The 26,282-nt window shown below is 35.3% G+C and overlaps 3 protein-coding genes across 3 annotated transcripts; 2 read left to right on the top strand and 1 right to left on the bottom strand.

Moving 5' to 3' along the window:
* The first annotated feature begins 8,469 nt into the window (after positions 1-8,469).
* On the top strand, positions 8,470-9,666 carry LOC116010114. The gene has a single exon (XM_031249382.1). The coding sequence runs from the start codon at positions 8,470-8,472 to the stop codon at positions 9,664-9,666; it is 1,197 nt and encodes a 398-aa protein (XP_031105242.1).
* Positions 9,667-10,698: 1,032 nt separating this feature from the next.
* LOC116010107 lies at positions 10,699-12,734 on the top strand. Its single transcript, XM_031249373.1, has 4 exons — positions 10,699-10,780; positions 11,235-12,115; positions 12,356-12,484; positions 12,552-12,734. The coding sequence occupies exons 1-4, from the start codon at positions 10,699-10,701 to the stop codon at positions 12,732-12,734; spliced, it is 1,275 nt and encodes a 424-aa protein (XP_031105233.1).
* A 2,475-nt stretch (positions 12,735-15,209) lies between these two features.
* Positions 15,210-20,513, bottom strand: LOC115996784 (uridine nucleosidase 1-like). Its single transcript, XM_031236194.1, has 9 exons — positions 20,186-20,513; positions 18,989-19,104; positions 18,806-18,865; positions 16,927-17,109; positions 16,740-16,844; positions 16,152-16,248; positions 15,957-16,064; positions 15,733-15,868; positions 15,210-15,655 (listed from the first exon to the last, which is right to left on the bottom strand). The coding sequence occupies exons 1-9, from the start codon at positions 20,286-20,288 to the stop codon at positions 15,547-15,549; spliced, it is 1,017 nt and encodes a 338-aa protein (XP_031092054.1). The 5' UTR covers positions 20,289-20,513; the 3' UTR covers positions 15,210-15,546.
* Positions 20,514-26,282: the final 5,769 nt, after the last annotated feature.

The following is a 26,282-nucleotide window of genomic DNA, read 5'->3' as shown; positions in this document are numbered from 1 at the left end:
GGGGGGGGGGGGGGGGGGGGGGGGGGGGGGGGGGGGGGGGGGGGGGGGGGGGGGGGGGGGGGGGGGGGGGGGGGGGGGGGGGGGGGGGGGGGGGGGGGGGGGGGGGGGGGGGGGGGGGGGGGGGGGGGGGGGGGGGGGGGGGGGGGTTGCATTATTTGCTTGTTTTTGGTCCACATAATGTTTTTGGTCAACTTGTATAGTTCTATTAAACTCGATTCTCATTAAAAAATAATATTTTTTTAATACTTAGAGTCGATCTAGAAATCCAAAAAAATGACTTTTGAAAGTCATTTTTCATAATTTTTAGTGTTTGGATACTCAAGAAAAAATGAAGATATTTATTCTTGTACGTCAACGAATAAAAAGTTCAATTTGGTAAAAAAAAAAAATGGCATCCTAGTTTTTTTAGTCGAAATACATTTTTCGGATTCTTTAATTTTTTTTTTATTTCTCTTCCCTCCCTTCTTTTATAAGTTAGTTTTTGGATTATTATTATTGCCACCACCACAATTATCAAACTATCACAATCACCACCACACAACCACCACCACCACCATCACTACCACCACAACACCACCACCACCACTACCACCACACCACCACCATCATTGCATATTATTATTATTATTATTATTATTATTATTATTATTATTATTATTATTATTATGTTCACTTTCAAGAAAATGAACCAAACAGAAAAAAAAAATTCTTAACTTTCAAGCAAACAGAAAAAAGATAGCTTTTTGACATTCAGTCAATCACCAGAAAATGAGTCATTTTCTGAAATCATTTTTCGAAAAACATTTTAAAGGTTTCCAAATGGAGCTTAAAAAATAACAATGTTAAAATACATATAGTATATCTTGTTAACTATTTAAGTAAACTGGCCTAAATTAAAAATAAAATAGATTAAACTATACTATAATCCATAATAATATGTTAATAAAAATCTCACTAACTCTATCTTGTATCATGCTTATTACTTAATAATCAATTCAATTAAATTTTACCAAAATGTTTACACTGTTAAATTTAACTTTTAAATATTTTCACTTTTAGTCCCAAGATTAATATTAATTATTTTTACATTTGATCCCTAAATATTATTTTTATCACATTTGATGCACAAATTTTATTTTCTTGCCACATTTGGATTATATTCTCGGCCAAATCTTTATATATTAAAAAAAAAAAGTTAAAATATGCCACACTTTCAATTTAAAAACATACACTTTCTCCCCTAAACTCGAGGTGTGTTCAAGTAGGGATGAAAAGAGACTAGCGAGATCGAGCTTTGAAAAATTAGGTCTAAGACTATGATAAGAACTTAAGGCTTGAATCTAGGTCTGAGCCTATAAGTACGTTTTTTTAGTCCCAAGCCTGAGCCTACAATAGGTCTGGTCTGATATAATTTTTTTTGATGCCTATTTAATAAGCAATTTATATCGTGGATCAAGGTGGACAATGCATTGTATACCCCGATCCAAAATGACGTCGTTTTGGATCTTTTTAATTAATGGTTTTTTTTAGAAATCCCATTTTATGTCAGTCGTTAACTTATAAGATGAACTCTATGTATGTTGTGATAATATTTTGTGCATTCTGTTTTGACATTTTGTGCATTCTGGACACAAATTCTGTATATTCATCTCAATTATGTAAGTTAATCACTTGAGTAGTGTAAGATGAGTTATGCGTAGGTTCTGATGTGTTTATGTATCTGGTGTTATCATTTATGGACATTATGGTTATAAATTATGTGTATTATGATTATGGATTATGTGTGTTAACCATTGGAGTAGTGTAAACACTAAGATCAGTTATTTGTATGTTGATGTTGTGATGATATTCTGTGCATTCTGTTTTGACATTCTGTGTATTTTTGCCATGAATTATGTACATTCATCTCAATTATATGTATGTTAATCACTTGAGTAGTGTAATATGAGTTATGTGTAGGTTCTGATGTGTTTGTGTATTTGGTGTTATCATTTATATGTACATTATGGTTATGAAGTATGTGTATTATGGTTATGGATTATGTGTGTTAACCATTGGAGTACTGTAAACACTAAGATTAGTTATGTGTACGTGTGTGATAATTTTTTGTGCATTCTGTTTTGATATTCTGTATATTCTTTACACGGATTTTGTGCATGGTATTGAAAATCAATAATGTACAGAATTATATACTAGAATACACATAATCTCTAAATAGAATACACAGAATCATAAGCATAAGTATTATCATTTCTGTTTCATGAGGCATGGTATTCAAATCATTAATGTACAGAATTATATATTAGAATACATATAATCTCTTAATAGAATACACAGAATCGTAAGACTAAGTATTATCATTTCTATTTCATGAGGCATGTCATTCAAATCATTAATGTACACAATTATATATTAGAATACACATAATCTTTGAATAGAATACACAGAATTACACATAACGGGGATTAGACGGACGGAACGGTGTCCGTCACGTCAACTCCCCACTAACTTAGTTAAACGACGTCTTTTCGGATTAGGGTCCATAGTGCACTATGGACCCTGGTCCACGGTATAAGAATTGTATTTAATATGTAGGTCATTAAAGAGACGGAAAATTTTTCTATGGACCTAAATCCACCTTACAAGGTGGACCAAGGTTTTGACGAATTCTGACTTAGATACACAATTTACATATTAAATGTTCACAATTTACATATTAACATATTAGGATTTGATAACCCTATATTGTATTCACAAATTCCCTTCTATAGTTATTATGTGCTTTGACTTAGAAACAAAATTTATATTCTAGAAGTTCACAATTCCAATACTAAAAATACACAGTTTAGGATCAAGGTCGACCTTGCAAGGTGGACCATGGTCCATGGTATAACAACTCTAAAGAAACTCTATTTTATATTTTAAATAGGCTTTGAGTCTATTTAAGATCTACATGATATATGCTTTATAAGGCGCATTTGTTAAAAAATAAAAAATTGACCTAATATAACAATAATAAACAAGCAGTTGTAGTCGCAAGGTACAACATGTGTGCATGTAGTTACAACAACATGAGTCATCAAGCTCAATAGAATTTTTTTAAATAAGATTAAAACTAATATTTTTTGAATAAAAATAGATAAAAATTAAGATAAGAACTAAAGATCAACTGTCAGTCAATCAAGTATCTCATTTTACTGCCACTACTACTACTATGTCTATTACTACTACTATGAAGTATGCAAGGATACGTCTACTACTCCGTTAGGAAGAAAACAGGGAGAGATAAGGAAGAGTGAAATTGAAAACTAGGGATTTAGGTTTTAGGTTTTAGCTAGGGTTAATATATATAGTTGGCTTCATTTTATAAATATAAAAACATACGTAGTATAAAATAAATTTGAAATAATACACACGCACTAGTTCTAATTTGCGTATTGCGTGATTAAATTAATATCCAACACAAAAATTAAAATAAGTAAATGTCTAGTACAATTTTTAAATATGAAATAATTAATATAAAATAAAAATGATAATATGCACGCATTCTGGATAATATAGTTGTGCATTCAATTATATTGGTTGTGCAACCCAGTATTGTGACTGTGCAATCCATTGTTGTGGTTTGTGCAACCCGTGTGTGTGGGTTGTGCAACGTATTATTCAGTTTCATTCGTTCTCGTCTTGCTGGTTGAAAGATCAAGCGATATTTCATCGGGTTCAATAGATCCAACTGGACTACTCAACGAGCATGTACTCTCTTGTATTGATTGTGCAACCCGTTGTGGTGTGGTGTGTAAGCCGTAATGCGGATTATATGTTTGAAATATTAGATTGTGTACGTGTATCCATGTACAAGTTTAGAGGTTCTCACGCGAGAAAGTTCTCATAGTAACATCACCATGTGTGTGTGTATGTGTTAGGCTTGTACACTTACAGGCTAGGCTTTGTCATAAGCTCCTTAATAAGAAGCCATGTAATTTTGAATTGAAAATGTGACACATTTTAGCTATTTTATGAAAACATGGACAATAAAATAAAAACCATCTACCAAATTAAATATAGTAAAAGTAATACTAAGAATCAAATGTTAAAACGACATAAATTTAGTCATGAAATAAAAAACGAAAATACTTCTAATAGAAATTAAGTACTAAAAGCTACATATTGTAAATCTCAAATAAAAATTAGATTGTGTTTATCTTTGATAACAAGTAACAACTCAACATTTTTGAAGAACTATGGAGCATATTCTATGTCGCAAATAAAATTTAGATTGTGTTTATTTCTTTGATTAAAAAAAAAAAAAAAAAAAAAACACTACCTAAATCTAGGGGTGGGAATAGGGGCAAATTATACCGTGCACCGTAGTGCACATAGCAATGTGCACCACGTACGTGTATCCTAGTTGGAAATCACGTTTCCCGGTTCGGCCGGTGTCTGTATTTATGTTAATATTCTGTGTATTCCAAGCAATCATTCTGTGTATTCTAGGCAACAGTTCTGTGTATTCTAGGCAACCGTTCTGTGTATTCCTGATAGTAACACATGTTGTGATGTGTTTGTGCATTCGAATGTTAGGAGGATGAATTCTGTGTATTTTGTGTCAATATTCTGTGTATTCATGTTATTGACACAGGTTGTGATGTGTTTGTGCATTCGAATGTTAGGAGGATGAATTCTGTGTATTTTGTGTCAATATTCTGTGTATTCTGGGCAAACATTCTGTGTATTCTAGGCAAACTTTCTGTGTATTCTAGATAATGGCCTTGTTTCGTTATCAGCGGTTAGCGGTTAATGGTAGCGGGTTGTGTTAGCGGTTATCAAATAGCGGATTGTATTAGCGAGTTTGACCAGCAGAATGTATTAGCGGTTTGTAAAACGATGTTTGGTAAAATTAGCTGTTTAGATTAACGGTTAACATGTAAAATAACCAAAAGGGTATACATAATATTATAATAATAATAATAATAATAATAATAATAATAATAATAAATTAATAATAATAATTAACATTGCAAAGAAATTAAAGCAAACAATTTAAAAAATAAACAATTAAAAAAAAAAAAAAAAAAAAACCAAAGAACAAGGGGAGCCGTGGCTCCTCTTATCTTCCACTTCTCCCACATCTGTGGGAGAAGTGGAAGTTGGAGCCTTGATGCTCCTATATAAAGGAGCCTCAAGGCTCCAATTAACTTTTCTAATTCTGCACATCCGAAAATTGGATGGGCAGAATGCCTGAGGAGCCGAAAAGGCTCCTCATTAATGGCAGTTAAATTTTTTATTATTATTAATAAATGAGGGAGTTTTGGGGAAAGTAATACTTTCCCCAAAACGCCAATCCCAAACGCTGCTCTAAGCAGCGTTTGCGATTCCAGCGGTTTGGAGCAAATCGCTGGTTAACCAAACACTTACTTTGGCGTTTTGACCAAGTCAAAACGCCAAAGTTGGTGGATCTGCCAAAAGTTGGCGGATCCGTCAATAACCAAACATGCCCAATGATTATGTGTATTATAGATAATAAATTTCCTGAAGTCATTCGCGTCTGCGTCCACTAACATCGAAACGTTTACGTTCGTGGTGCACATAGGTCAGGCCTCTTGTAGGGGTCTAATTAAAGCGTGGTAAACATAGGCCAGGCCTCTTGTAGGGGTCTAATTAAAGCCTAGTTAGGCCTTTCTCGTTTAGTAGAAAGGCCAGACTTGAGCCAATTTCAAAAGCCTATTTAACTAAACAAGCCAAGAGCCTATATATATCAGGCTCGGCCTACAGGCCTGACATATATATATATATATATATATATATATATATATATATATATATATATATATATATTTATTTATTTATTTATTTATATTTACAATACAACCCCAAGTATATATAATTATCAAACTCTAACCCTCCACCTCCAAAATCTTATTCTAAATTATGATTCAGCTATAAACATTATTGATGCTAATCCTGTTGTATGTATTCTTATTGTTTAATTTTTTATTAACTGTTCTTACTGTCATAATATTAATGAAATATCGCAACTTAATTATATGGGTTGATTGTTTATTATTTATGATACAAGTTATCAAATGCGCGTTGCGCGATTAAACCAATGCCCAATGCGTATTTTTAAAATAGTGTTACTTAATTGGTTAAAGTAGTCATATAATAATGAGAGAGAGAAAAATGTTAAATTAATAAAAATCAAAGAAATAGTCTCGATGCTTATATATTTTAATAAAACATAACGAATTTGTAAATAGCTAAATTACAACTAAAGTAAGTAGAAACAAATAAACCACTTACATGGGAACAAATGGCATGTCATTATTGTCACTTGTTTGGACACCGGTCCGACCATTTAAAATCCATGTGTAATTGTATTTGTGATCAAGTACTTTATAGTTCGTCCGGACATGTTTGACAATGACATTTAAGAGTAATATCATACATTCCAATGTCATTATCAAACACTATTGATTGAACTCGAGTTCCTTGCATTTAGATATAGCATTTACAATGATGTTGGTGGTGAATGAGAGAATTTTCATAAGGGAAAATGACACTTTTCCCCCCTATGTTATGTGCTTATAGCACTTTTCTCCCCTGTGTTATTAAAGTGGCAGTTTTTCCCCCTCAGTTATTTTAAAAGGAGTTAATTACCAAAATGGTCCCTTGACTATTGCGAAATTACCGATTTGGTCCTCGACAATTTCTCGTGCCCAATTAAGTCCCTCGACTTTGAAAAATTTAACCAATTTGGCCCTCCGTTTATTTTGCCATTAAACATCCGTTAAATCGGAACCAAATTGGTAATTTTACTATAGTCAATGGACCATTTTAGTGAAAAATTAATTACCAATTTGGTCCCTTGACTATAGCAAAATTACCAATTTGGTCCCGATTTAACGGATTTTTAACGGCAAAATAAACGGAGGACCAAATTGGTTAAATTTTTCAAAGTCGAGGGACGTAATTGGGTACGAAAAATTGTCAAGGACCAAATTGGTAATTTCGCAATAGTTGAGGGACCATTTCGGTAATAAACTCTTTTAAAAGTGGTAGTTTTCTCCCTTGTAATATTAAATTGACATTTTTGCCCTTAAAAATAACCATTTCATTTATTTTTATTCTCCAACCAATTATTACTAATATGTATGGAAGATCACAGTTCGATACGAATCTAATCGAATACTGTAGCAATTGAACTTAAATAGTATAGACGGTTATGGTTACGGTTACGATTCAGAACCGAAAAAATAAAATAAAATAATTGTTGAATTTAGACTATTTTTAAATTAGAAATAAAATTATAAAAATAAATAAATAAATAAATAAGTTTTGATTGGTGGTTCAAAATCGAAATTGGAACCGAACAGTACCGATTTATCAAAATAAGTGTTTGATCATTTTTACTATATATGACTGTGGTTAAGTTCCGGTTCACGGTTCAACAATTATTTAATTTTATTTTTTCGGTTATGAATCGTAACCAGAATCGTTCATACTATTTCGGTATGATTGCTACAGTGTTTGGTTAGGTTCGAACCGAATCGTGATTATCCATACCTATAAGTAATAATTTGTTGGAGAAGAAAAATAAATGAAATAATTATTTTTAGGGTTAATCACCTATTTGGTCCCTCAATTATTAGCGTATTGTCAATGTTGTCCCTTAATCCCGTAATCATCAATTTCACCCCTGAAATTAAAAGTGATGCGTCAACTTAACCCTTCCGGCCGTATTCCGGCTAAGAGCCGGTTAGGAGCTCGATTTAGCAAGGGCAAAGTGGACCTTTCACATCTAAAATCCCAATTTCCCTCTTATTACGTAAATCCCTCCCTAAATCGACGAAGGAGTTCGACGGAAAAAGTAAAATCCCTAGCTCTGGAGCCCTAAATCGACCAACAATCCGACGCATTGAAGACTCGCGAAGACTTAGGATCAACAACATGACCAGCCGGAGGATTAATGGGTTTGCTGGGACGCCAAGTTGTAAGTTTGAGTACTTACGTTTTAGGGTTTTTTGCAGCTTTACCTTTGCTTTTCTGATTCATTGTTAGCGGCATTGGTGTTTGGGTGATTTACTGCTTTTAAGCATGTTTCTTGTGCTTTTATGAGTTCAGTAGGTCCACTAGTGTGTTGTATTACTGTGGTGGACCAGTGATGTCGAAATGTAAGCTTTAGGGTATTATGAATGCAGTTGTATATTGTGAATGTAGTTGTATATTCTGAATGTAGTTGGGGGTGGGGTCCAGATTCTGAATTTGTCTTAGTATACATATTTTAGGGGTGGGGACCATATGCTTAATGTATACTTGTTGTTTGTTATTTTCCAGCAAGTCAATGATGGGGGCCATGTGGTTGTGCTTTTTTGCTTTTATGTCTGTGAATGCATTGCTTTAAGTGTATTTGAATACTATATTTTTTTTTGACTAGATGTTGGTGAGGAAGACTCAGTGTTTACCATAAAAATGCATCTTGGTGGGGATTTGGTATTGACACCTAGGCTTAGTTATAAAAATGGGATAGTTGAGTACTTTGACCATTTTAACTGTGATGAAGGCAGTATTTTAGATCTGAGGAGAATGGTCAAACAACTTAGGTTTTGTGACAAAAAAGTCCAGTTTTGGTATAAGTATGGGAACACAAGGAGACCTAAAGCTATGAAACTAAGTAGTGATGCTGATATTCTAGGGTTGATAACTGACATTCCAGAGAACAAAGAGTTGGACATCTTTGTAGAACACCTGTATGATGATCAATGGGACTATGATGTAGAAATAGATAGGGAACTAGGAGATGATACACTAATGCATGATGCATCTGAAGGTGAAGATGATAGTAGTGGCAGTGGCAGTGGCAGTGTTGGTGAGGAATTTGTTGAGGTTGAAGGAGTTGATGTAAGGGACACTGCAACTAGTTCACATGGTCAGGGGTTAGATGGATTAGGTAAACAGGTTGAGGAATTTGCTGAGGTTGAATGCAATCTGTCTGAACAAGTGTTGAGAAGCTTGGGTGATTCAGATTCAGATGGAGAAGTAAATGGTCTAGTGGATATGTTTGAGGAGAGGAATCTGAAAAAAGAAGGGTTTAAATTTGTGACTGGAATGGTTTTTAATTCTTCTAGAGAATTCAAGTGGGCAGTTGAATATCATGAAGCCTTGAGACATAAGGATGTAAAGTTTAAGAAAAATGAGGCCAGGAGAGTAAGGGTTGTGTGTAGACACAATAACATTTGCAAATGGAGTATTTTTGGTTCAAAAAGCAATCCAAACTGTCCTTTTACTATCAAGACATACAACTCTGTTCACTCATGTGGAAATCAAGATGAAAACAAGGTGGTCACTTCTGGATTTCTCGCTAAATTCTTTAAGGATGAGTTTAGAGTAAATACAGATTGGGGTAGAGGACCATTTCAGGAACATGTGAAGGCAAAATTCAACTGTCAGTTAACTAGAAATCAAGCCTATTTGGCAAAAAAGAAAGCTTTAAAGCAAATAGAGGGTCAAGATGAAGAACAATTCAAGCTATTGAATGACTACTATGAGGAGTTGAGGAGAAGTAATCCAGGTTCCACTGTCAAGATGAAGTTAGACAGTGAATTCATTGTTAATGGAAGGCCTAGGTTTGTAAGGCTTTACATTTGCTTTGGAGCATGTAAAGAATGATTTATTAGAGGATGTAGGCCCATCATTGGGCTTGATGGCTGCCACCTAAAAGTAGAACTGTCAAAACGGGTCCAACTCGTCGGGTTGGGCCCGTTTACCCGTGTGTTTGGACGGGTTGGGTAGCAAAAATCCCAACCCGTCCCGTCTAGCCCGTATAAATACGGGCTAGACGGGCTGAACCCGTATAACCCGTGGGCTGGCCCGTATATATATATATATATATAAATTAAAGGTTTTAACTTACAGATCAGAAACCATATCCAAATCCCTAACCCTATCCCACGTTTTACTCCTCCCACTCTTGACCTCCCACGATTGCGATTTGCGAAGCCTGCGATTGCGACGGGGCCGACGCCGACCTCGACCAACGACGACAGCGACTCCAGCGAGTCTCACCGAGGGCGACGGGCGACAGCGTGAATCGAGTCCTCTTTCTTCAACAGTCGACCAATGGTGAGTCATGTATAAAAGGCAAAATCCCTAAATCCTAATTCCTGATGTCCTGCGAAGCGCGAACAGGCTCTCTGGTGAACGACGGCGAAGTGCGACTCCGACCAGCTGGTAAGTGGTATATATATATATTTTTAATTTCTATTATTATTGATTTATTGTTAATGTCTCTTAATGAATATGAATATATGATTTTCAGATTTGGTTGTGATTTGTGAATATTGTTTGTGATTTATGAATATATGGTTTTCAGATTTGTAAATGTAAATTTATTAAATATAACAATGAAAAAGCAGAGAGGGATGTGTTGGTGAGGCCTTTTATGCTAACAGTTTATTATTGCAGGAAAATTGGCTGCTGTTGGAATTGAGAACCTGAGGTCTGTCTCTTATCAACAGGCTTTGGAGCATATAACAGAACCAGAAAATTTCTCAAAAAAAAAATAATAACAGAACCAGAAAATGATTGATGGAAGATCCTTTTGCTAAAGGTTATGGTGCTTGACTGTGTGCTTGTATGATTGGTTTTATTTGATATGCATTGAGATGGGGATGTTCATCACTCAGATACATAATGGAATGAATGCTGAATGAACTTGGTGAAAGAAGAAAAGTAGAAGAAGAGGGTGAGTCATTGCTTAGAGCATTGAGTGCCTTATTTGATGGTTAGTGGGCAGTGATAGCACCTTGATAGATAGTGCATGGCACCGCTTAAATTGATAGATAATGTGTAGCATCTTTTGTTGATATGCCACTTTTAGGCGAGTGTACAGACTCAGATTTTGGTTTATGGAATACAGATACATATTTGCTTTCAAAAAAAAAATTTCAATAACACATTTAAAAAAAAAAATCAAATACGGGCTGACGGGCTGGCCCGTTTAGCCCGTCAGCCCGTGCCCTACGGGCTGGGTTGGCATTTTGCCAACCCGTATGAAAAACGGGTCGGCCCGTCCCGTCCCCTTTTTTTGCCAACCCGTGACGAGCCAGCCCGTATGGGCCGGGCTGGCCCGTATTGACAGCTCTACCTAAAAGGTTCACAAAAGGGAGGTCAACTTCTGAGTGCTATAGGTTTAGATGGTGACAATAGCATATTTCCAATAGCCTTTGCTATTGTAGAGTGTGAGTTGAAGGATTCATGGTCTTGGTTTTTACAACTATTGGACAATGATCTAAATTTGTCTAATAACCCTAGTGCTTGGACAATAATATCTGATAAACAAAAGGGTTTACTACCTGCTGTTGAGGAATTGTTTCCAGGGCTGGAACACAGGTTCTGTGCAAGGCATATGCATGCCAATTTTCTGAAGGATGGTTTTACAGGACATGTTTTGAAAATGCAATTCTGGGCAGTTTGTAAGGCTAATACAGAGGCAGAATATCATGCTAGAATGGAGGAGCTAAATGCCTTGAATGTTAAGGCTTTTGAATGGTTAAGTGCAAGAGATCCAAAACACTACTCTAGAGCCTTTTTCAGCACATTCCCAAAGAGTGATTTGCTTCTCAATAACTTGTGTGAATCTTGGAACAGTTGCATATTGAATTTTAGGGATAAGCCAGTTCAAACCATGTGTGAGAAGATAAGATTATATCTTATGACAAGGATGCAAAAGAATAGGGACAAAATGAGGAATTACCCATCCATGGTGTGTCCAAAAATTCTGAAATTGATTGAGGAAGGCAAGGATAAGTGTGCTAGATTCAGGGCTTACAAAGCTGTTGATGACATTTATCAAGTAGATGATGACAACTTCAAGCCTTTCAAGGTGGATTTAAGTAACAGGCAGTGTAGTTGCAGGAGATGGGACCTCACTGGCATCTCTTGTTCACATGCCATTGCAGCTATAAGGAAAAAGGGTGATCTTCCAGAGGTTTATGTTCATCACTGTTATTCTGTGGAGCAGTATTTGAGAGCTTATGGCCTTGCAATCATGCCTATTAGAGCTGAAGAGTTATGGCACAAGATAGATTTCCCACCTCCATTGCCACCAAAGTATAAGGCACAACTTGGGAGGCCAAAAAAAAAAGAGAAAAATTGATCCAATTGTTGAAAAACCTGATCAGACAAAGCTTGGAAAGAAAGGTGAAAAAAAATGTAAACTGTGTGGCATGAAGGGTCATAACAGAACAACTTGTAAGGGAAAAGGACAAGAGGTAAACTTGAAGTTGCTGTGGCATGAAACTTTATTATACATAATGTGTTTGCTTATATATTAATGCTTATCTTATATGCTTTGTAGGTACAGCAACCACATTCCCATGTGCCACAACAACCACAGTCTCAGGTAGAAGAAAACCATGAAGTTCAAGGGCAATTTGAAGATGTGGAAGTTCAGACACAAGTTCCTGACTTTGTGTTAAATGAAATGGTAAATGCACTTTGACTTCAATACTTAAAATTTTGATTCTTTTAGCTAATATGTAATGTTTTTTCAGGAAGGAATGTCATCACAACCATCTCAAGCCACTGGTGGAGACAATGTAATCCCAAGTGTTTCAAATTTTATTTCAACTGCAACAACAGCTGCTGCTAATGAACCAACATCTACGGGGAAGAAATATCTAACAATTGGAGGCATAAGATATTCATACTCTCACGCATATTTGATAAGGAAGTAATGACAGTGGTAGTTGAATGGTTAGGGCAGATTTTTTTGGCAAACTGTTTTGGTAGGGCAGTGCTTATGTAATGTAGTAGCTATTAGCACTGTTTTGGATTTGAATATGTTTTGGTAAACTCTTGGTAAACTATTAGCATTGTAATGTATTAGCAGACCTTATGTAATGTGATCATTTTGGCAGTGTAACTATTAGCAGAATACTCTCACCATTTTGGTATTAATGAATCTTCTATTTGACCAACCAAGCTATTGAATAAATGTGACATTCATTTGACCTTTTGGTATTTACTTGCAAATAGCCATTCATTTGACCAACCAAATATTACCAACTCTGTTCAGTGCAACCAACTGTAACCATAAATGTGTGCAACCAAGCTTCTCATTCAACCAAAAAAAAATTCTACATTACACAATTGAAGCACTACATACACTGATAATAGCATCTCATAAACACTACTCTACTTTATCTGCAATAGCCCTACAGGTGATAAACCACTTCTCATACAAACACTGATAACAAGCATTGCAATTACAATTCCACATCCAAATCCAAAAAAAAAAAAAAATTCATCTTCGACTCCCAACTCTTCTTATGAATTTCAAGATCTTTTTTCTCAACTGTCAAACTCAGCTTCTCAATCTCCTTTTCATAGTTATTTGCCCTCTTCAACAAACCTCTAATCACCTTTGCTACGCGTTCGGATACATCGTGATCCATCCATTCAAAATACCGGCAGCTCTCGTTTCCCTGACCATTCACCATTCACAAATTCGAATTACAAAACAACAAATAAGCTAATACTTCCCCAGAATTTTACACTTACCCCGTATCTTGGACATGCCCTATATCTCTTCCCTGGGTTAGCATAACTCCATGACATCTTCAATGGAGCCAAATACCCGCACCTACATCGCACATCACCCATGAATTCTGCTGAAGATGTATTGTTGGAAGACATTTGCTTTCTTCTTTCGTCGCTTGGAGATGGCCTAGGGTTCTTACGTTGAATTGCATATTGAAGTGGGGGAAGGGATTTACGTAATATAAGAGGGAAATTGGGATTTTAGATGTGAAAGGTCCACTTTGCCCTTACTAAATCGAGCTCCTAATCGGCTCTTAGTCGGAATACGGCCGGAAGGGTTAAGTTGACGCATCACTTTTAATTTCAGGGGTGAAATCGATGATTACGGGATTAAGGGACAACATTGACAATACGCTAATAATTGAGGGACCAAATAGGTGATTAACCCTTATTTTTAAGGGTAACAATGTCAATTTAATATTTCAGGGGGAAAAACTGCCACTTTAATAACACAGGGGGGAAAAGTGCTATAAACACATAACATAGGGGGGAAAAGTGTCATTTTCCCTTTTCATAATAATAATAATACTAATAATGATAAAAATAAAATAATAATAATAATAATAATAATAATAATAATAATAATAATAAGGAGAAATTTGTTACCAGTGAGAAGGTGATGTGTTTATATACTGTTATTTTGGATTGAATAATGATTTAGTTAGAAATCGAATCTATACAGAATTGTATTATAGAAAATTGCCAATTTGTTTGAAAACTGCAATAAAGAAACAAATTGTCTAAAGAATTTAATGTTAACTTTCGTTATATTTAACGGAAAGAATTTGGTAAAATTATAAATGATTAGGATATATTAGGAATTTAATTGGAGGTTGCACAATAAGAAGAACACAAAGTACAATATGTTATAGCTGACTATTACATTACACTAACATTTTTTTAGTTCCAGTTAGAGGTCTAACATTATTGGCTCTTATTATAAGTGTAGATTATATAGGATAACAAATAATAATACAATTGAACTAGATATTTTTTGTAAGTTTTTTACATGTATACTTTAAAAGGCTTAAAAATAGAGGCCTTAAATAGGCTCAAAGCCTATCTAAATAGGCTCAAAGCTTATTTATGATCTATTTTAAAGCCTTTTTAAAAGCCTATATGTTAAATAGGCTTTTAAAAAGGCTTCAGGCTAGGCTAACAATAGACTCAAGCTTGAGCCTTAAAAAAAAAACTTACATACAGGCCCAGACTCAGGCTCAGACTTTAGATTTCCATAACAGGCCCAAACCCATATTTCTAAAGCTCGGCCCGACATAGCCTATTTCCACCCTTATCTAAATCTATATTCTGAGTGAGGTTCACCTTGTGACCCTAGTAATCCTGACAATATAATTTGTGTATACAAGTTCATTAAATAGTTGACTCGATTATGACATAAACAACGAACAAGATAACACTAAACACGAACACAACACGTTAAGATTAATGGATTGCAATTCTTAACAAGAGCACAAACATGATTTGTAAACCCATTAAAGAGATTGACAAGATTGAATTCAGAACTGATTTAAACCTAAATCACTACCTCATCAACTCAATTGGGCATTTATCTGAGACATAAGCAAAATCATAGTGTCATTTTTATAAAATGATTGAAAAAGCTTTGTAGATATCAATTGGCAATTGCAGTTGTTAACGTGAACAACAAAGTTAAAACTATATTCTGGACAATGTTTTTCCCAAACTGCCATAAAAGAAACTCTGCAGAATTGCAGATAATTCACTTTGGTTTCAAAAGTATATGGAGGACAAGTTGAATGATGAAAACAAATCCCTACAGAGACTTCCCCCACGGCCCAGATTGCAGTAACAAGCCTGAAGAGTGCAGAGAAGAGGAAGAACAGGTTGCAGAGAAGTCGGAAAAACACACATCTTAAGAAATGAAATGTTGAGAGTGGGATTTTCCTTGAAGAAAAAGAATGAAAATCATGGTTTCATTAGCATATTCTTCACATAATTCACGACTTCATCCACGTCGACTGTCCACGCAACTGAAATCGGGGAATAGCCTGACCACGGGTTGCTTGAATTCCATCTGCAATGAGAAGTTTAGTAGTAAGAAGCTCTCTCTAAGTTGTGCATAAAATGGTAAGTAGAAAGCAAGCGACGTACTTTTTTAGGCCTTGGTCCATAAGCGTGTGGCCTACGCAAATGCCCTGTGTTTCAACTCTCACAACCCCCTTCTTGAATGAAAAGAGATCAGGTCGGACTAGTGCCACGAAACTGACAGGATCATGAAGGAAAATTCCTGAAAAGAGTGAAGGAAAGCAAGTTGTGGCATTGGTCGTCAAGCTATTGCTATTGCTATTGTTAATGCAATTGCAAAAGAAGATTACCATAAACACCATCGGACTTCACATGCCAATCTCGGTAGAATTTGCATGCATCACATATGAATTGAGCATATCTTCCTTTCGATTGCCTCAGACTATCAAGGTCGGAATCTGAAAGCACAATAAACTTATGATTAACGAAAAGAATACTTCATATGGATTATGGAGGAGTTCACAAAGGAAGGAAGAAGCAAGCACCCGTGAATTTGACTTGTGTTGTAATGTTGATGCCAACAACATCAATATTTGCACCAGAAGTGAACACGACATCTGCGGCTTCTGGGTCCCCAAAGATCTGCATTTTCAAAAATGTTTTAAAGAGGAGATGCAATTCTTACTCATGCAATGACAGTACAAGTATTATCAGACCACACAAATGGGAACTGTATGCTTTTAACAATTTACGGGAAGAGCCTGTTAAACAGTAGTTAGCCAAAAAGAATGAACTAAACGAAAACCCTGCTTACATTTGAGGATACTACAGTATGGGAGGGATATTACTGCAGAATTTCTCAAACTGAAAAGAAATTAAAATTGATGCGATTGGGCTATAAAGATTGAATCCAATCAAACCGGGTGAACAAAGTGGACCAAACAGAATATGATACCATGTTATAATCTAGGGTCACTCAATTAGGCTATAAGGCACATGGGCCAAACACACACTAAAAGATTGAATCAAATCAATTAGCTAGTCTAACCCATGGCCTTATAAACCCATATGTTCTCTCTTATTTTTTCAATGTGAGACTCTTAACAGAACTAAGGAAATAGGATACAACGTACATTGGCTTCAGCAGCAGGATTAACATTTCCTAAAGCAAAGAAAGCACCACCAAGGATTACCACTCTCTTCACCTTGCTTGCAAAGGATGAGTCCCTCTTGACAGCCTAAACAAAGACAATATGATGATAAAAGTATAGTGCCTAATAGAATAGAATATATCCTGATTAACCAGAATATCAAACTTACCAAAGCCAAGTTTGTGAGAGGTCCTAGAGCAAGTATAGTTACTTCACCAGGATATTCAGAAACTTTATCAACCAGAAATTCAGATGCAGACTTGTCAATTTTCTTGGACTTTGGAGGAGGTAAATCTGTGTTACCCAATCCATCTGAACCATGTACAAAATCTGCAATACGTGGATGTCCCCTCTGCAAACAGACAAGAGTATATCTAGTTTAACGTTTTTAAGGAGAGAAAAGAGTTCAAAGGCTTAACAAGTATAATCATGTCTATCGAGTGTATGAGTATTGATTAATCTGTAGTAACAGAAAATCTGTAGTGATACCACCAACATATAAGCCTCCAAATATAAGGAAACTCTGACCAACTTCAATCATAGGGATGGCAATCTAACAGATCTACTGGTATCCACGAGCAACCAAACCACACTGATCATGGTATTTTGGGTGATGGCTTAGGCATGGATGTTTAAATTCAGGCCACGCTGATTGTTCGGGTGAGGGTTTTCCTAGTCAAATTCATTCCCACCTAACCCTCCCTTATGTATTATAATAATATAACTTAATGTTAAATTAATATATATAATATCAAAAATATTATATTAATATTGGAAAGGTTGATTCCCTTATATTTCATTGATATTTATTTATCTTTAAAATGTTTATAACCATCTATTTTAATTTCATTTGAATACATATGTTCAACATATTCTCTTAAAAAGACTAGTGGTGGGTACCGACCCATGGTTAGGTGAAGATATCAAAAAAGCTAACTGTGGTGGGTCAAGGGAGGATAGGCGATGATTGGTGGGGTATGGATGCAGTCATCCCTGATCCATGTCTATCCTTGTAAGGCCATGACTATACCACCCAAATTCTACATCTCACATATGTAAAACAGCTAGAGAACTTTCAATACTTGATTCATAAGTCAAGCAAGTGGGAAAGCCACAATAAATACACATTTATTTGAATGGTCTTGCTAAGAAAATTCACCACTTGAATGGTATCATTTTCAGGACCATAACCAAAAGCATTTCAAAGAGAAATGGTGTCCTTTTCAGGATCATACCCTAAAGCATTTCAAGGAAAATAATATAATTAAACCCAGTAATTCAAGCAGCACTAGAATCAAAGCTTGTGAATTGTATTTAGTCAACGTAAGTTATGCAAATAGAACTCTCTACTTAGAAGGAATGTAAATAACCCAAATTTTAGTTACCAATTAGATGCATTTATACTTACAGTAAGCAACAGCCTGAACAGAGTTGGACACGAAATTAGCAAAGAAATGACTTACTGGTTAATTTCCTTATTCAGTATTTAAAGTTAAATGTTTTTTTTTTATGGGAGCCTATCCGAGGTATGAAACAATCTGTCAAAATGTGAAAACTCACTGGGTTCTTTGAAAAAAAAAAAAGAAGAAGAAGAAGAAGAAGAAGAATGTATTACAATGCATAGAGTGCAGCAGATCTGTCCAACAAAATAAAATTCTTTTGTAATTCATTTCAATAACTAATTAACTACTAATATTGTATGTAATGTCCTATTCAACTCCACAAAACTATCAGCTGTCATAATCTTTTACTCCTTAGTGGCAAATTGTGGAACTAAACACAGCCATGAATCTGGACATTATCTTTGAGCTTGGCATATTATTAATGGACTAGATAAACAAATATTGGCATTATATTAGAAAAATCTGTCAGGAACTGATTAATTCTCAGAGGATATATATCAAAATTACTGCATGTAACATGACCCCAGGGACCAGTAGGCATACAGTTATATACAAACTTCATCAGGAAAATTAGGTGAGCTAAGCAAGAAGAAGCACGGGAAGGGTTAAAAATATTTAGATACCACTTGGCAGTCAAATTATTACCTTCAGTGGTTCGTAGCTACCCTCTGCAACAGGAACACCCGGACATCCTGCGATCTCACACTATGCTTTTGTACAACAAAAAAAGGTATTTGATCATGAACATGTTTTGGAAAGACAAAGACCCGAATTATGCAAAGTGCAAGTTGCTGCTCTCCTCAAGTAGAATAGATTAACAAGGCGTACCAGAAGTAATGCATTCCGTGTAGCATCTTGTGTCCTAACATTACCAAACACTGTTGTCAATCCTAATATCTCCAAATGAGGTGTCTGGAATGCCATTAGTATTGCCATAGCATCATCTGGGTTTAACAAAGAGCCCATTAGTACTCACGTGATAAAAGGGCAAACAATATGGAACTTCAAACTTAAAGGTCTACAGACTTTAGGCGTGAAGCCGTGAAACCAAAAAATATCCATAATTAAGACTCTCAAAGGCATTCTATATAATGTAGTAGTACAATTTCATGGTTTATCCCCCTTGAGTAATTTCAAATTCAACTAAATATAAAGCATCTCAAAAATCCTAGTGTAACCCACAGTGATAGTATCAAATGCTTCCAGGTTGAAGAGCTTATTATATCAAAATCCAAAATGTAAGTACCTTTTGATACGATCTTTTCAGATAAGAATACAATTATGAGATAGCACAAAACTAAGAGCATATAGTACAAAAGCTATAACATTATAGTACCAAAAGTTTGATGTATAACAACTCAAAAGCACCATATAATATCCCATTTTCAAACCAAGTTTACTGCTTGTATCTGCAGAAAAAATCCCACCATTGTATGTGTGGGGCTTATGTCAGCATGTCTTTAAGATTAATCACTATGTAAAGGATCAAATAAAAGTGAACTACATGCACTTTTGTCCCTTAAAAGAGGCCGGAGGCCGGGACTTCGCACCCCTCTTGTATGGAAAAATGAATCTGCCCATCTCTTAATTGGGCCGACCCGGTGGGTATGTGAATTAGTCTGAGTATGATGCGAGCTTAAAGGTGCCTCCTATATACAGGCCCGGTTCAGGACACCTCTTGTTCTAACCAAAATAAATAAATAAATAAATAAAAGTGAAGTATCCTCATTCCCCACCCACATAAAAAGAGTAATGGGAAGACCAACTTTACGTATACAAAGCAACCTATGGAACTAAAAAGCATCCTTTTCAATAGCACTTTAAAGATTCAACCATATTAACAAACACAACAAGAATACGAATCAAATCTTCCTAGCTCCTAGTACTCAGATAATCAACACCCACAGAGAGATGCCACATTTAGCGCACAGACTCCGAAACCCACAATTATAACCAAATTGAACGAAACTACAGCAACATTAATCTTAGATTACAAAAGCTGATAAATGGATGAAATGAAATCACCAATTCCAGGATCCGTATCTATGATGATCTTCTCCCGTTCCTTGACAAAAGAATTGTTAGGTAGCAGCAATCCATCCGGAAAATCAGAATCAGGAACCGACATAATCGTTTATTGGAAATGAACGGATCACACAGACAGAAATTTAAAGGGAAATGTGGGAAAGGGAGAACCTTGGATCTTCGAATAATGGGTATCACTATATACGTCTCTCTATACGGTTTATGTATTACTTTAGAAGGAAAAGATAAGAGCTGTTGAATGAGGTGTGATGAGATGAGGAGCTGAAAGTTCCTATCTTTTCAGCTCTCCCCAACCCAACCCAGAAGTCCAGAAATGTGCGTTATTGGAACGGTTGAGGTGAATATATAGAAATGGTATGCCAATAGTTTTGCAACACATGGCGGCTTATTTTAAGCGATTAAATGTACGACCAAGGTTATCCTTACTTCCTTAGGCCACAATTTTACCACCTCTAACTCTCTAAGCCTCCAACATAGAAGAATACCTAGGATTCTAGGAATTTACAGCAAGTATTGTAATAAGCATTATTATATATTTTTTCATAACTCAATGTTTTCCCGTTTCCCGGATACTATATCTTAAAATTCATGAACATAATTCTAAACACTTAAGTAAGACAAATTTTATTGTGAAACATGGTTCATGTAGCATGGAACATGATCCATGTGGCATAATGGACCGTAAAGCAAAACGACGCCGTATTATGTTAATTACACTTCAGTTTTATTTGATAATATTACTTTGTTTTTAGTTTCATTTTTCACGCATATTAGTTTCATTATACCAATTATCAACATTAAAGTATCATTTTAATTCTACTATAGTTTCAATATTTGACAATATACGTTATTGCACGACGTCTATTTTTTTAGTTCATTTTTCATAGACACTAGTTTAATAACATTGAGGTATAATTTTAATTACACTTCATGTTTATTTGAGATTATATGTTATTGTAAGAGTTATGTTTTTTAGTTTCATTCTTCACACACACTAGTTTTATTACAACAACACTAAAGTATCATTTTAATTAGAGCAAATTGCCATTTTGGTCCACTGACTATAAGGGTCCTCTTAATTGCAGTCTACGACTTTCAAAAGTGTTAATTGCATACCCTGACTATTCAATTTTTATCAATTTCGATCACTCCGGCCAAATCTCGCCGGAAACTAGTAAACCCTAAAATAGTGAAGGTATTTTAGTCATTTCTCACCCCTTTCTCTCTTCTCCGGCGAAACCGCTCCAGTTAGTTTGACCAATGAATAGTAAGTAGGACAGATAAAATGGGACAGAGGGAGTATTCAACAAGATTGATATGGGCGGACCATGATCAATAGTTACACTAATCTTTTTGTTGATCTTTTACTTCTCAGTGAATGACTTACTTTTTCTACTGCATGGGTTCTTTCGCTAACTCTTTTTTTCCTTCCTCTGTGATATAGTTGTACCCCCTCTTTTTCATGCTAGAGGCGGATGGCTCGGGGCCCTCGCCCTTTCGTAACACATTTTTGGGTTGGCCCTATTGTTGATGTTGTTGTTGTTGCCATAGGCGCTTCACAAATTGACTAAAGTATCATCAGCTCCTCGCTGAATTAGTTCATCTATCTGTCTCTTCAAAACGTGATACTTGTTAGTGTCATGGCCAACCTGTTAGTGAAACCGATAGTATTTGGTTTGGTTTACTTTTGGGGAGACTTACATTCATTTGGAAATTGTACTATCTCCATATCTTCGGCTTTGTCCAAGATCATGTTAATTGGATGGGTGAGCGGGGTTAAATGGTGCAAGGGGACCAAACGGGGTTCTCGTAAGAACTCTCTACTTCCCTTCTTTGATGGAGCCAAGCCCGATGCCTGGTTGGTTGAACCAATTTTCTTGGACTTCCCTCCTGTCTTGCCTTCCTCCTCTTCTCTCCTATTCATATATGCTTCATCTCCTTCTGCAAACAATTGGTCACCCTTATCAACTTGTGGTAAGATTGAGTAGGGTGGGTGTTCGAGTAAAAGTCATATACGTTATTGACCTCCTTCTTCCATTTGCTCACAAATCCCTCAAACTCTCCCCTCAATTTTGACTTACTGTGAAGAGGTGAGAGAAATGTTTCCTACACTAAATGTTACTGGAGAAGTAGGTTAGGAAGCTTTTGGATAACTCTACAAAACACTTGATCGACCCATCGACCCATCTGGGATTGTGTTGAACCAATCCTAAGCCTTCCCATCCAAAGTGGACAGGAATGCCCTTCACATGATCGCATAATCTGCCCCAACCATCACCATAGCCTCCTTGTAGCGCGTCATGCATGCATGTAGATTAGAGGTCCCAATGTAAGCCTTGATAGATGGAACCTTGAAATCCCTAAGAAGAGGTGCGTCCATTGTCCTCGGGATAAATGGTGCGACCATCATTACCTTGGTTTCAAGCGATTGCTCCCTCGCCTGTATTTTCTTCTTGAGTTTCTCTATCTTTCTCTGTAGCCACTCTACCACTTCTTCCTACACGCTTGGATTTCACTTCTACATGGTGGACCGACGCGAAGGTGGTCCACCTAACTCATCCACCATTTCTGACCGTAGTAACCACTCTCCCTCACCCACCGTCTTGGTTTTTTCTTGTTGTGGCCCTTAGATGTGGCTTTAATCTCTCCCAGACCGGTGCCCTCTTACCCAACCACTTCAGGACGAGCTTGGAGCCCACTGGTCGTCCTGTCGACCCTCCACTTTGAATACCTTCATCCCTTACTTCCATATGTTGTGTTTAGCCCTCAGCCCCTCTTCCCTGGGAGCGAGGTCAGCCACCCCTACATGCGTTCCTCCTTGTCGTTGGGTTCTCTCCCTCGATAGTGACATCACCTCAACTTTGTCTTGGGGTGGTAGCGGGGGAACCAAATTTTGCACTCCTGTCACCAAGTGGGTCAGTGCCACTACTGTTCGGCTTTTATACTATACATTGGTAATGACAACACAACAGCCTCCTAATAACCACAACGATTGTACTCCTCTCAATAAGTGTCATGGCTCCTTAGTAATTGAGGCGCTCTCCTTCATAACTCCTGCTAGTCTTTAATGAGGCAGTGCTCTTAATAAGTGCGTGGCTCTAGAAACTGTTCCACTAATCCAAGTTGGAATCTTTATCCGATTCCATGCCATATTATTCAAAATTGCATTTATAAAATAAATTCATAAAAAGTGAGCTGGAAATTTTTATAAAATGTCCAAGATTATAATATACTAATCTGAAAAACTTACAATATTAAAAAGATAACATGCCGACAAGTCTACCACTATAAATAAGGGAATATGATAAAGTTATAGGGGCCAATATGCTTCATCAATTATTTTATCATTTAACATTATTCATTGATTATCATAAATTGATCGATCATATCCCGCTTTAAAGAAAAAATATATATATAATTGTCATGTCAGATGGTGAAATATTTTAGCAGAAATTTTTTATCCCTATAGCATGATCTATAAATAAAAAGGGACGGTGACATTTTTAAAAAAATAAACTCTACATTTTTTACCTTTATATTTTTTTTAAAAATGTCATTATACCTTTTTATTTATAGTAGTAAATATGATGTCTTTTTGGTATCATAGAATTTTCAATTTTGTATAAAGACAATTTAACTGTCAAGAAAAAATGATACTCCGTATATATTTTTAATCTTTTTTCAAAGATAAAATGCAAAACGAAGGGGGAAAAAGAATTTTCAATACATCCTCATTGATCTTAATTGGCTTAAGGAGTTAAGGTACATTTGATATAATTGAAACGGTGCACTTTTATAACTTCTATATCGATTTTTTTTTTTTTTTTTTTTGGATCAAAGGGAAGATCTTGGGAAAACTCAGTGCTTTTCAAAAAGCTATTTGAATTAATTATTGTTGAAGCAATTGGAACGATGAATTGCTTCAATCATAAAAAAATTTAGAAGTATTGAAGAGTAAAAATGCGATCAATGAGAAATTGTGAGCAATGCAATCTAACCGCGTCAATCTCACTGTCCAATTGCTCTAACTATTAAAAGCACAATTAAAAATGATATGCTAGTAATTAAATCATTTTCAGTATTAGTATTGATGGATACAAAGCAAATTCTTGGGTAGAGTTCAGGTGTGGCCTGGTCATTAGGTGTGGTCGATTGGCCTATTTTCAGACATTAGATCATATACAAGTATACAACTCATCAAATCAACGCGCAATATATATATGTTACAGAACACACCATTCTACGTACTAAAACGCACCAGAGGACCGATAAAACACACCATTCCACACAATATACCAAATGCGTCTATTCACTTAAAATTCATCAATATACTTAATAAAACACATCATTCTACGTATTAAATTGTTCCACAACGTGCCTCATGTCAGATTATAAGCATACACTATTTACACATATTTTTTGAACGTATTTACACATATTAGAAAACATGTGCTAAAATATGCGCCATTATACGTATTAAAATGCACCACACTTATTAGAAACACATGTGTTAAAATACACATCATTCAATGTATTAAAATGCACCAGACGACATATTAAAACACATCATTCCGCAACACAGTTACACATCATTCTACGTATGAAAATGCACCAACGGATAGATTAAAACACACAATTCTACAACACTGTTAATGCACCAACATACGTAATAAAACGCACCACAGCATGTATTCAAAAGCACCACACTATGTACTAAAATGCACCATTCCAATTCATGTAATATAAATACTAAAATTACCATAATAACCCCACTTAAAATACGCGAATTTCAGTAAGATTAATGAAATTGGACGGTGCTGATTAGGCCGCATGACCGTACCGGAGCTCGCCGCCGCATTTGAACCAAAATCTATATATATACATATATATATGTATATGTATATGTATATATATATACATATGTATGTATATATATATATATATATATATATATATGTATATATATATGTATATATATATATGTATATGTATATATATGTATGTATATATATGTATATGTATATATATGTATATATATATGTATATATATTTACATATATATATATATATATACATATATAGATATATATATGTGTATATATATTTGGAAAAGGGTCAAATTGTCTCCCTAAGTCAATCGGATAATGTAATTGGGTCATCTAAGTATTTAAAAAAAAACATCCATTTAAATCCCCTAAATAAGTAAAATTGTTCAATTAAGTTGAAATTGACTTGTTTAACAGGTTAACTCATCATAAGTCTGACACATGTCTTTTTAATTTCTTTTATTTTAAAACTTGTTATTTATTTAAGAAATAATAATAATAATAATAATAAAAAGAGGAATACAACTACCGCTTGTCCGACGAGGATAACCTGTGGTTGTCTCCATAACTGACATCCATGATTGTCCGGCGGTTGTTTAAGAAAGACGGCCTTGACCGTCTAGAAAAATTGAAATTTTTGAACTTTTTAGACGGTCATGGTCGCCACCCTCATTCCAGATTTAGAAGACAGCCATGACCGTCTTTCTTAGATAGCCGGGGGTTGTTTCTCTCTTTTTTTTTATTTTTTTTATTTTTTTTATTTTTTATTTCTTAAATAAATAACAAGTTTAAAATTAAAAAAAAAAAACATAAAAAAGGCATGTGTTAAACCTAAAATAACTTACCTGCTAAACAAGTCAATTTAGACTTAATTAAACAATTTTACAAGTTTAGAGAATTTGAATGATTTTTTTTTTTTTACTTGGGTAACCCAATTACAACATTCAATTGATTTAGGGGGCCAATTTGATCATTTTTCCAATATATTTATTTGAACTATGCAGAATAGGATCTGATGGACAATATCCTTTGAAGATAACAACAGATCAGAAATGAAAAAGAAGGATATCCTGGCATATCTATCGTACAATGTTGTCTATGCACCAAAACATCGATAAATTCATGCAAAACGAGATGGGACACAACTGGATAACCACATCTAACTAGGGACTTAGGTCCTATCTGTAATGGCATATTGGCATTTGCTATTATTATATGTTATCTAAAAAATTAAGGAATAATATATATAG

Source organism: Ipomoea triloba, chromosome 1 (assembly GCF_003576645.1).
Source record: "Ipomoea triloba cultivar NCNSP0323 chromosome 1, ASM357664v1".
Taxonomy (NCBI): domain Eukaryota; kingdom Viridiplantae; phylum Streptophyta; class Magnoliopsida; order Solanales; family Convolvulaceae; genus Ipomoea; species Ipomoea triloba.
This window is presented reverse-complemented; position numbering and strand designations above follow the sequence as displayed.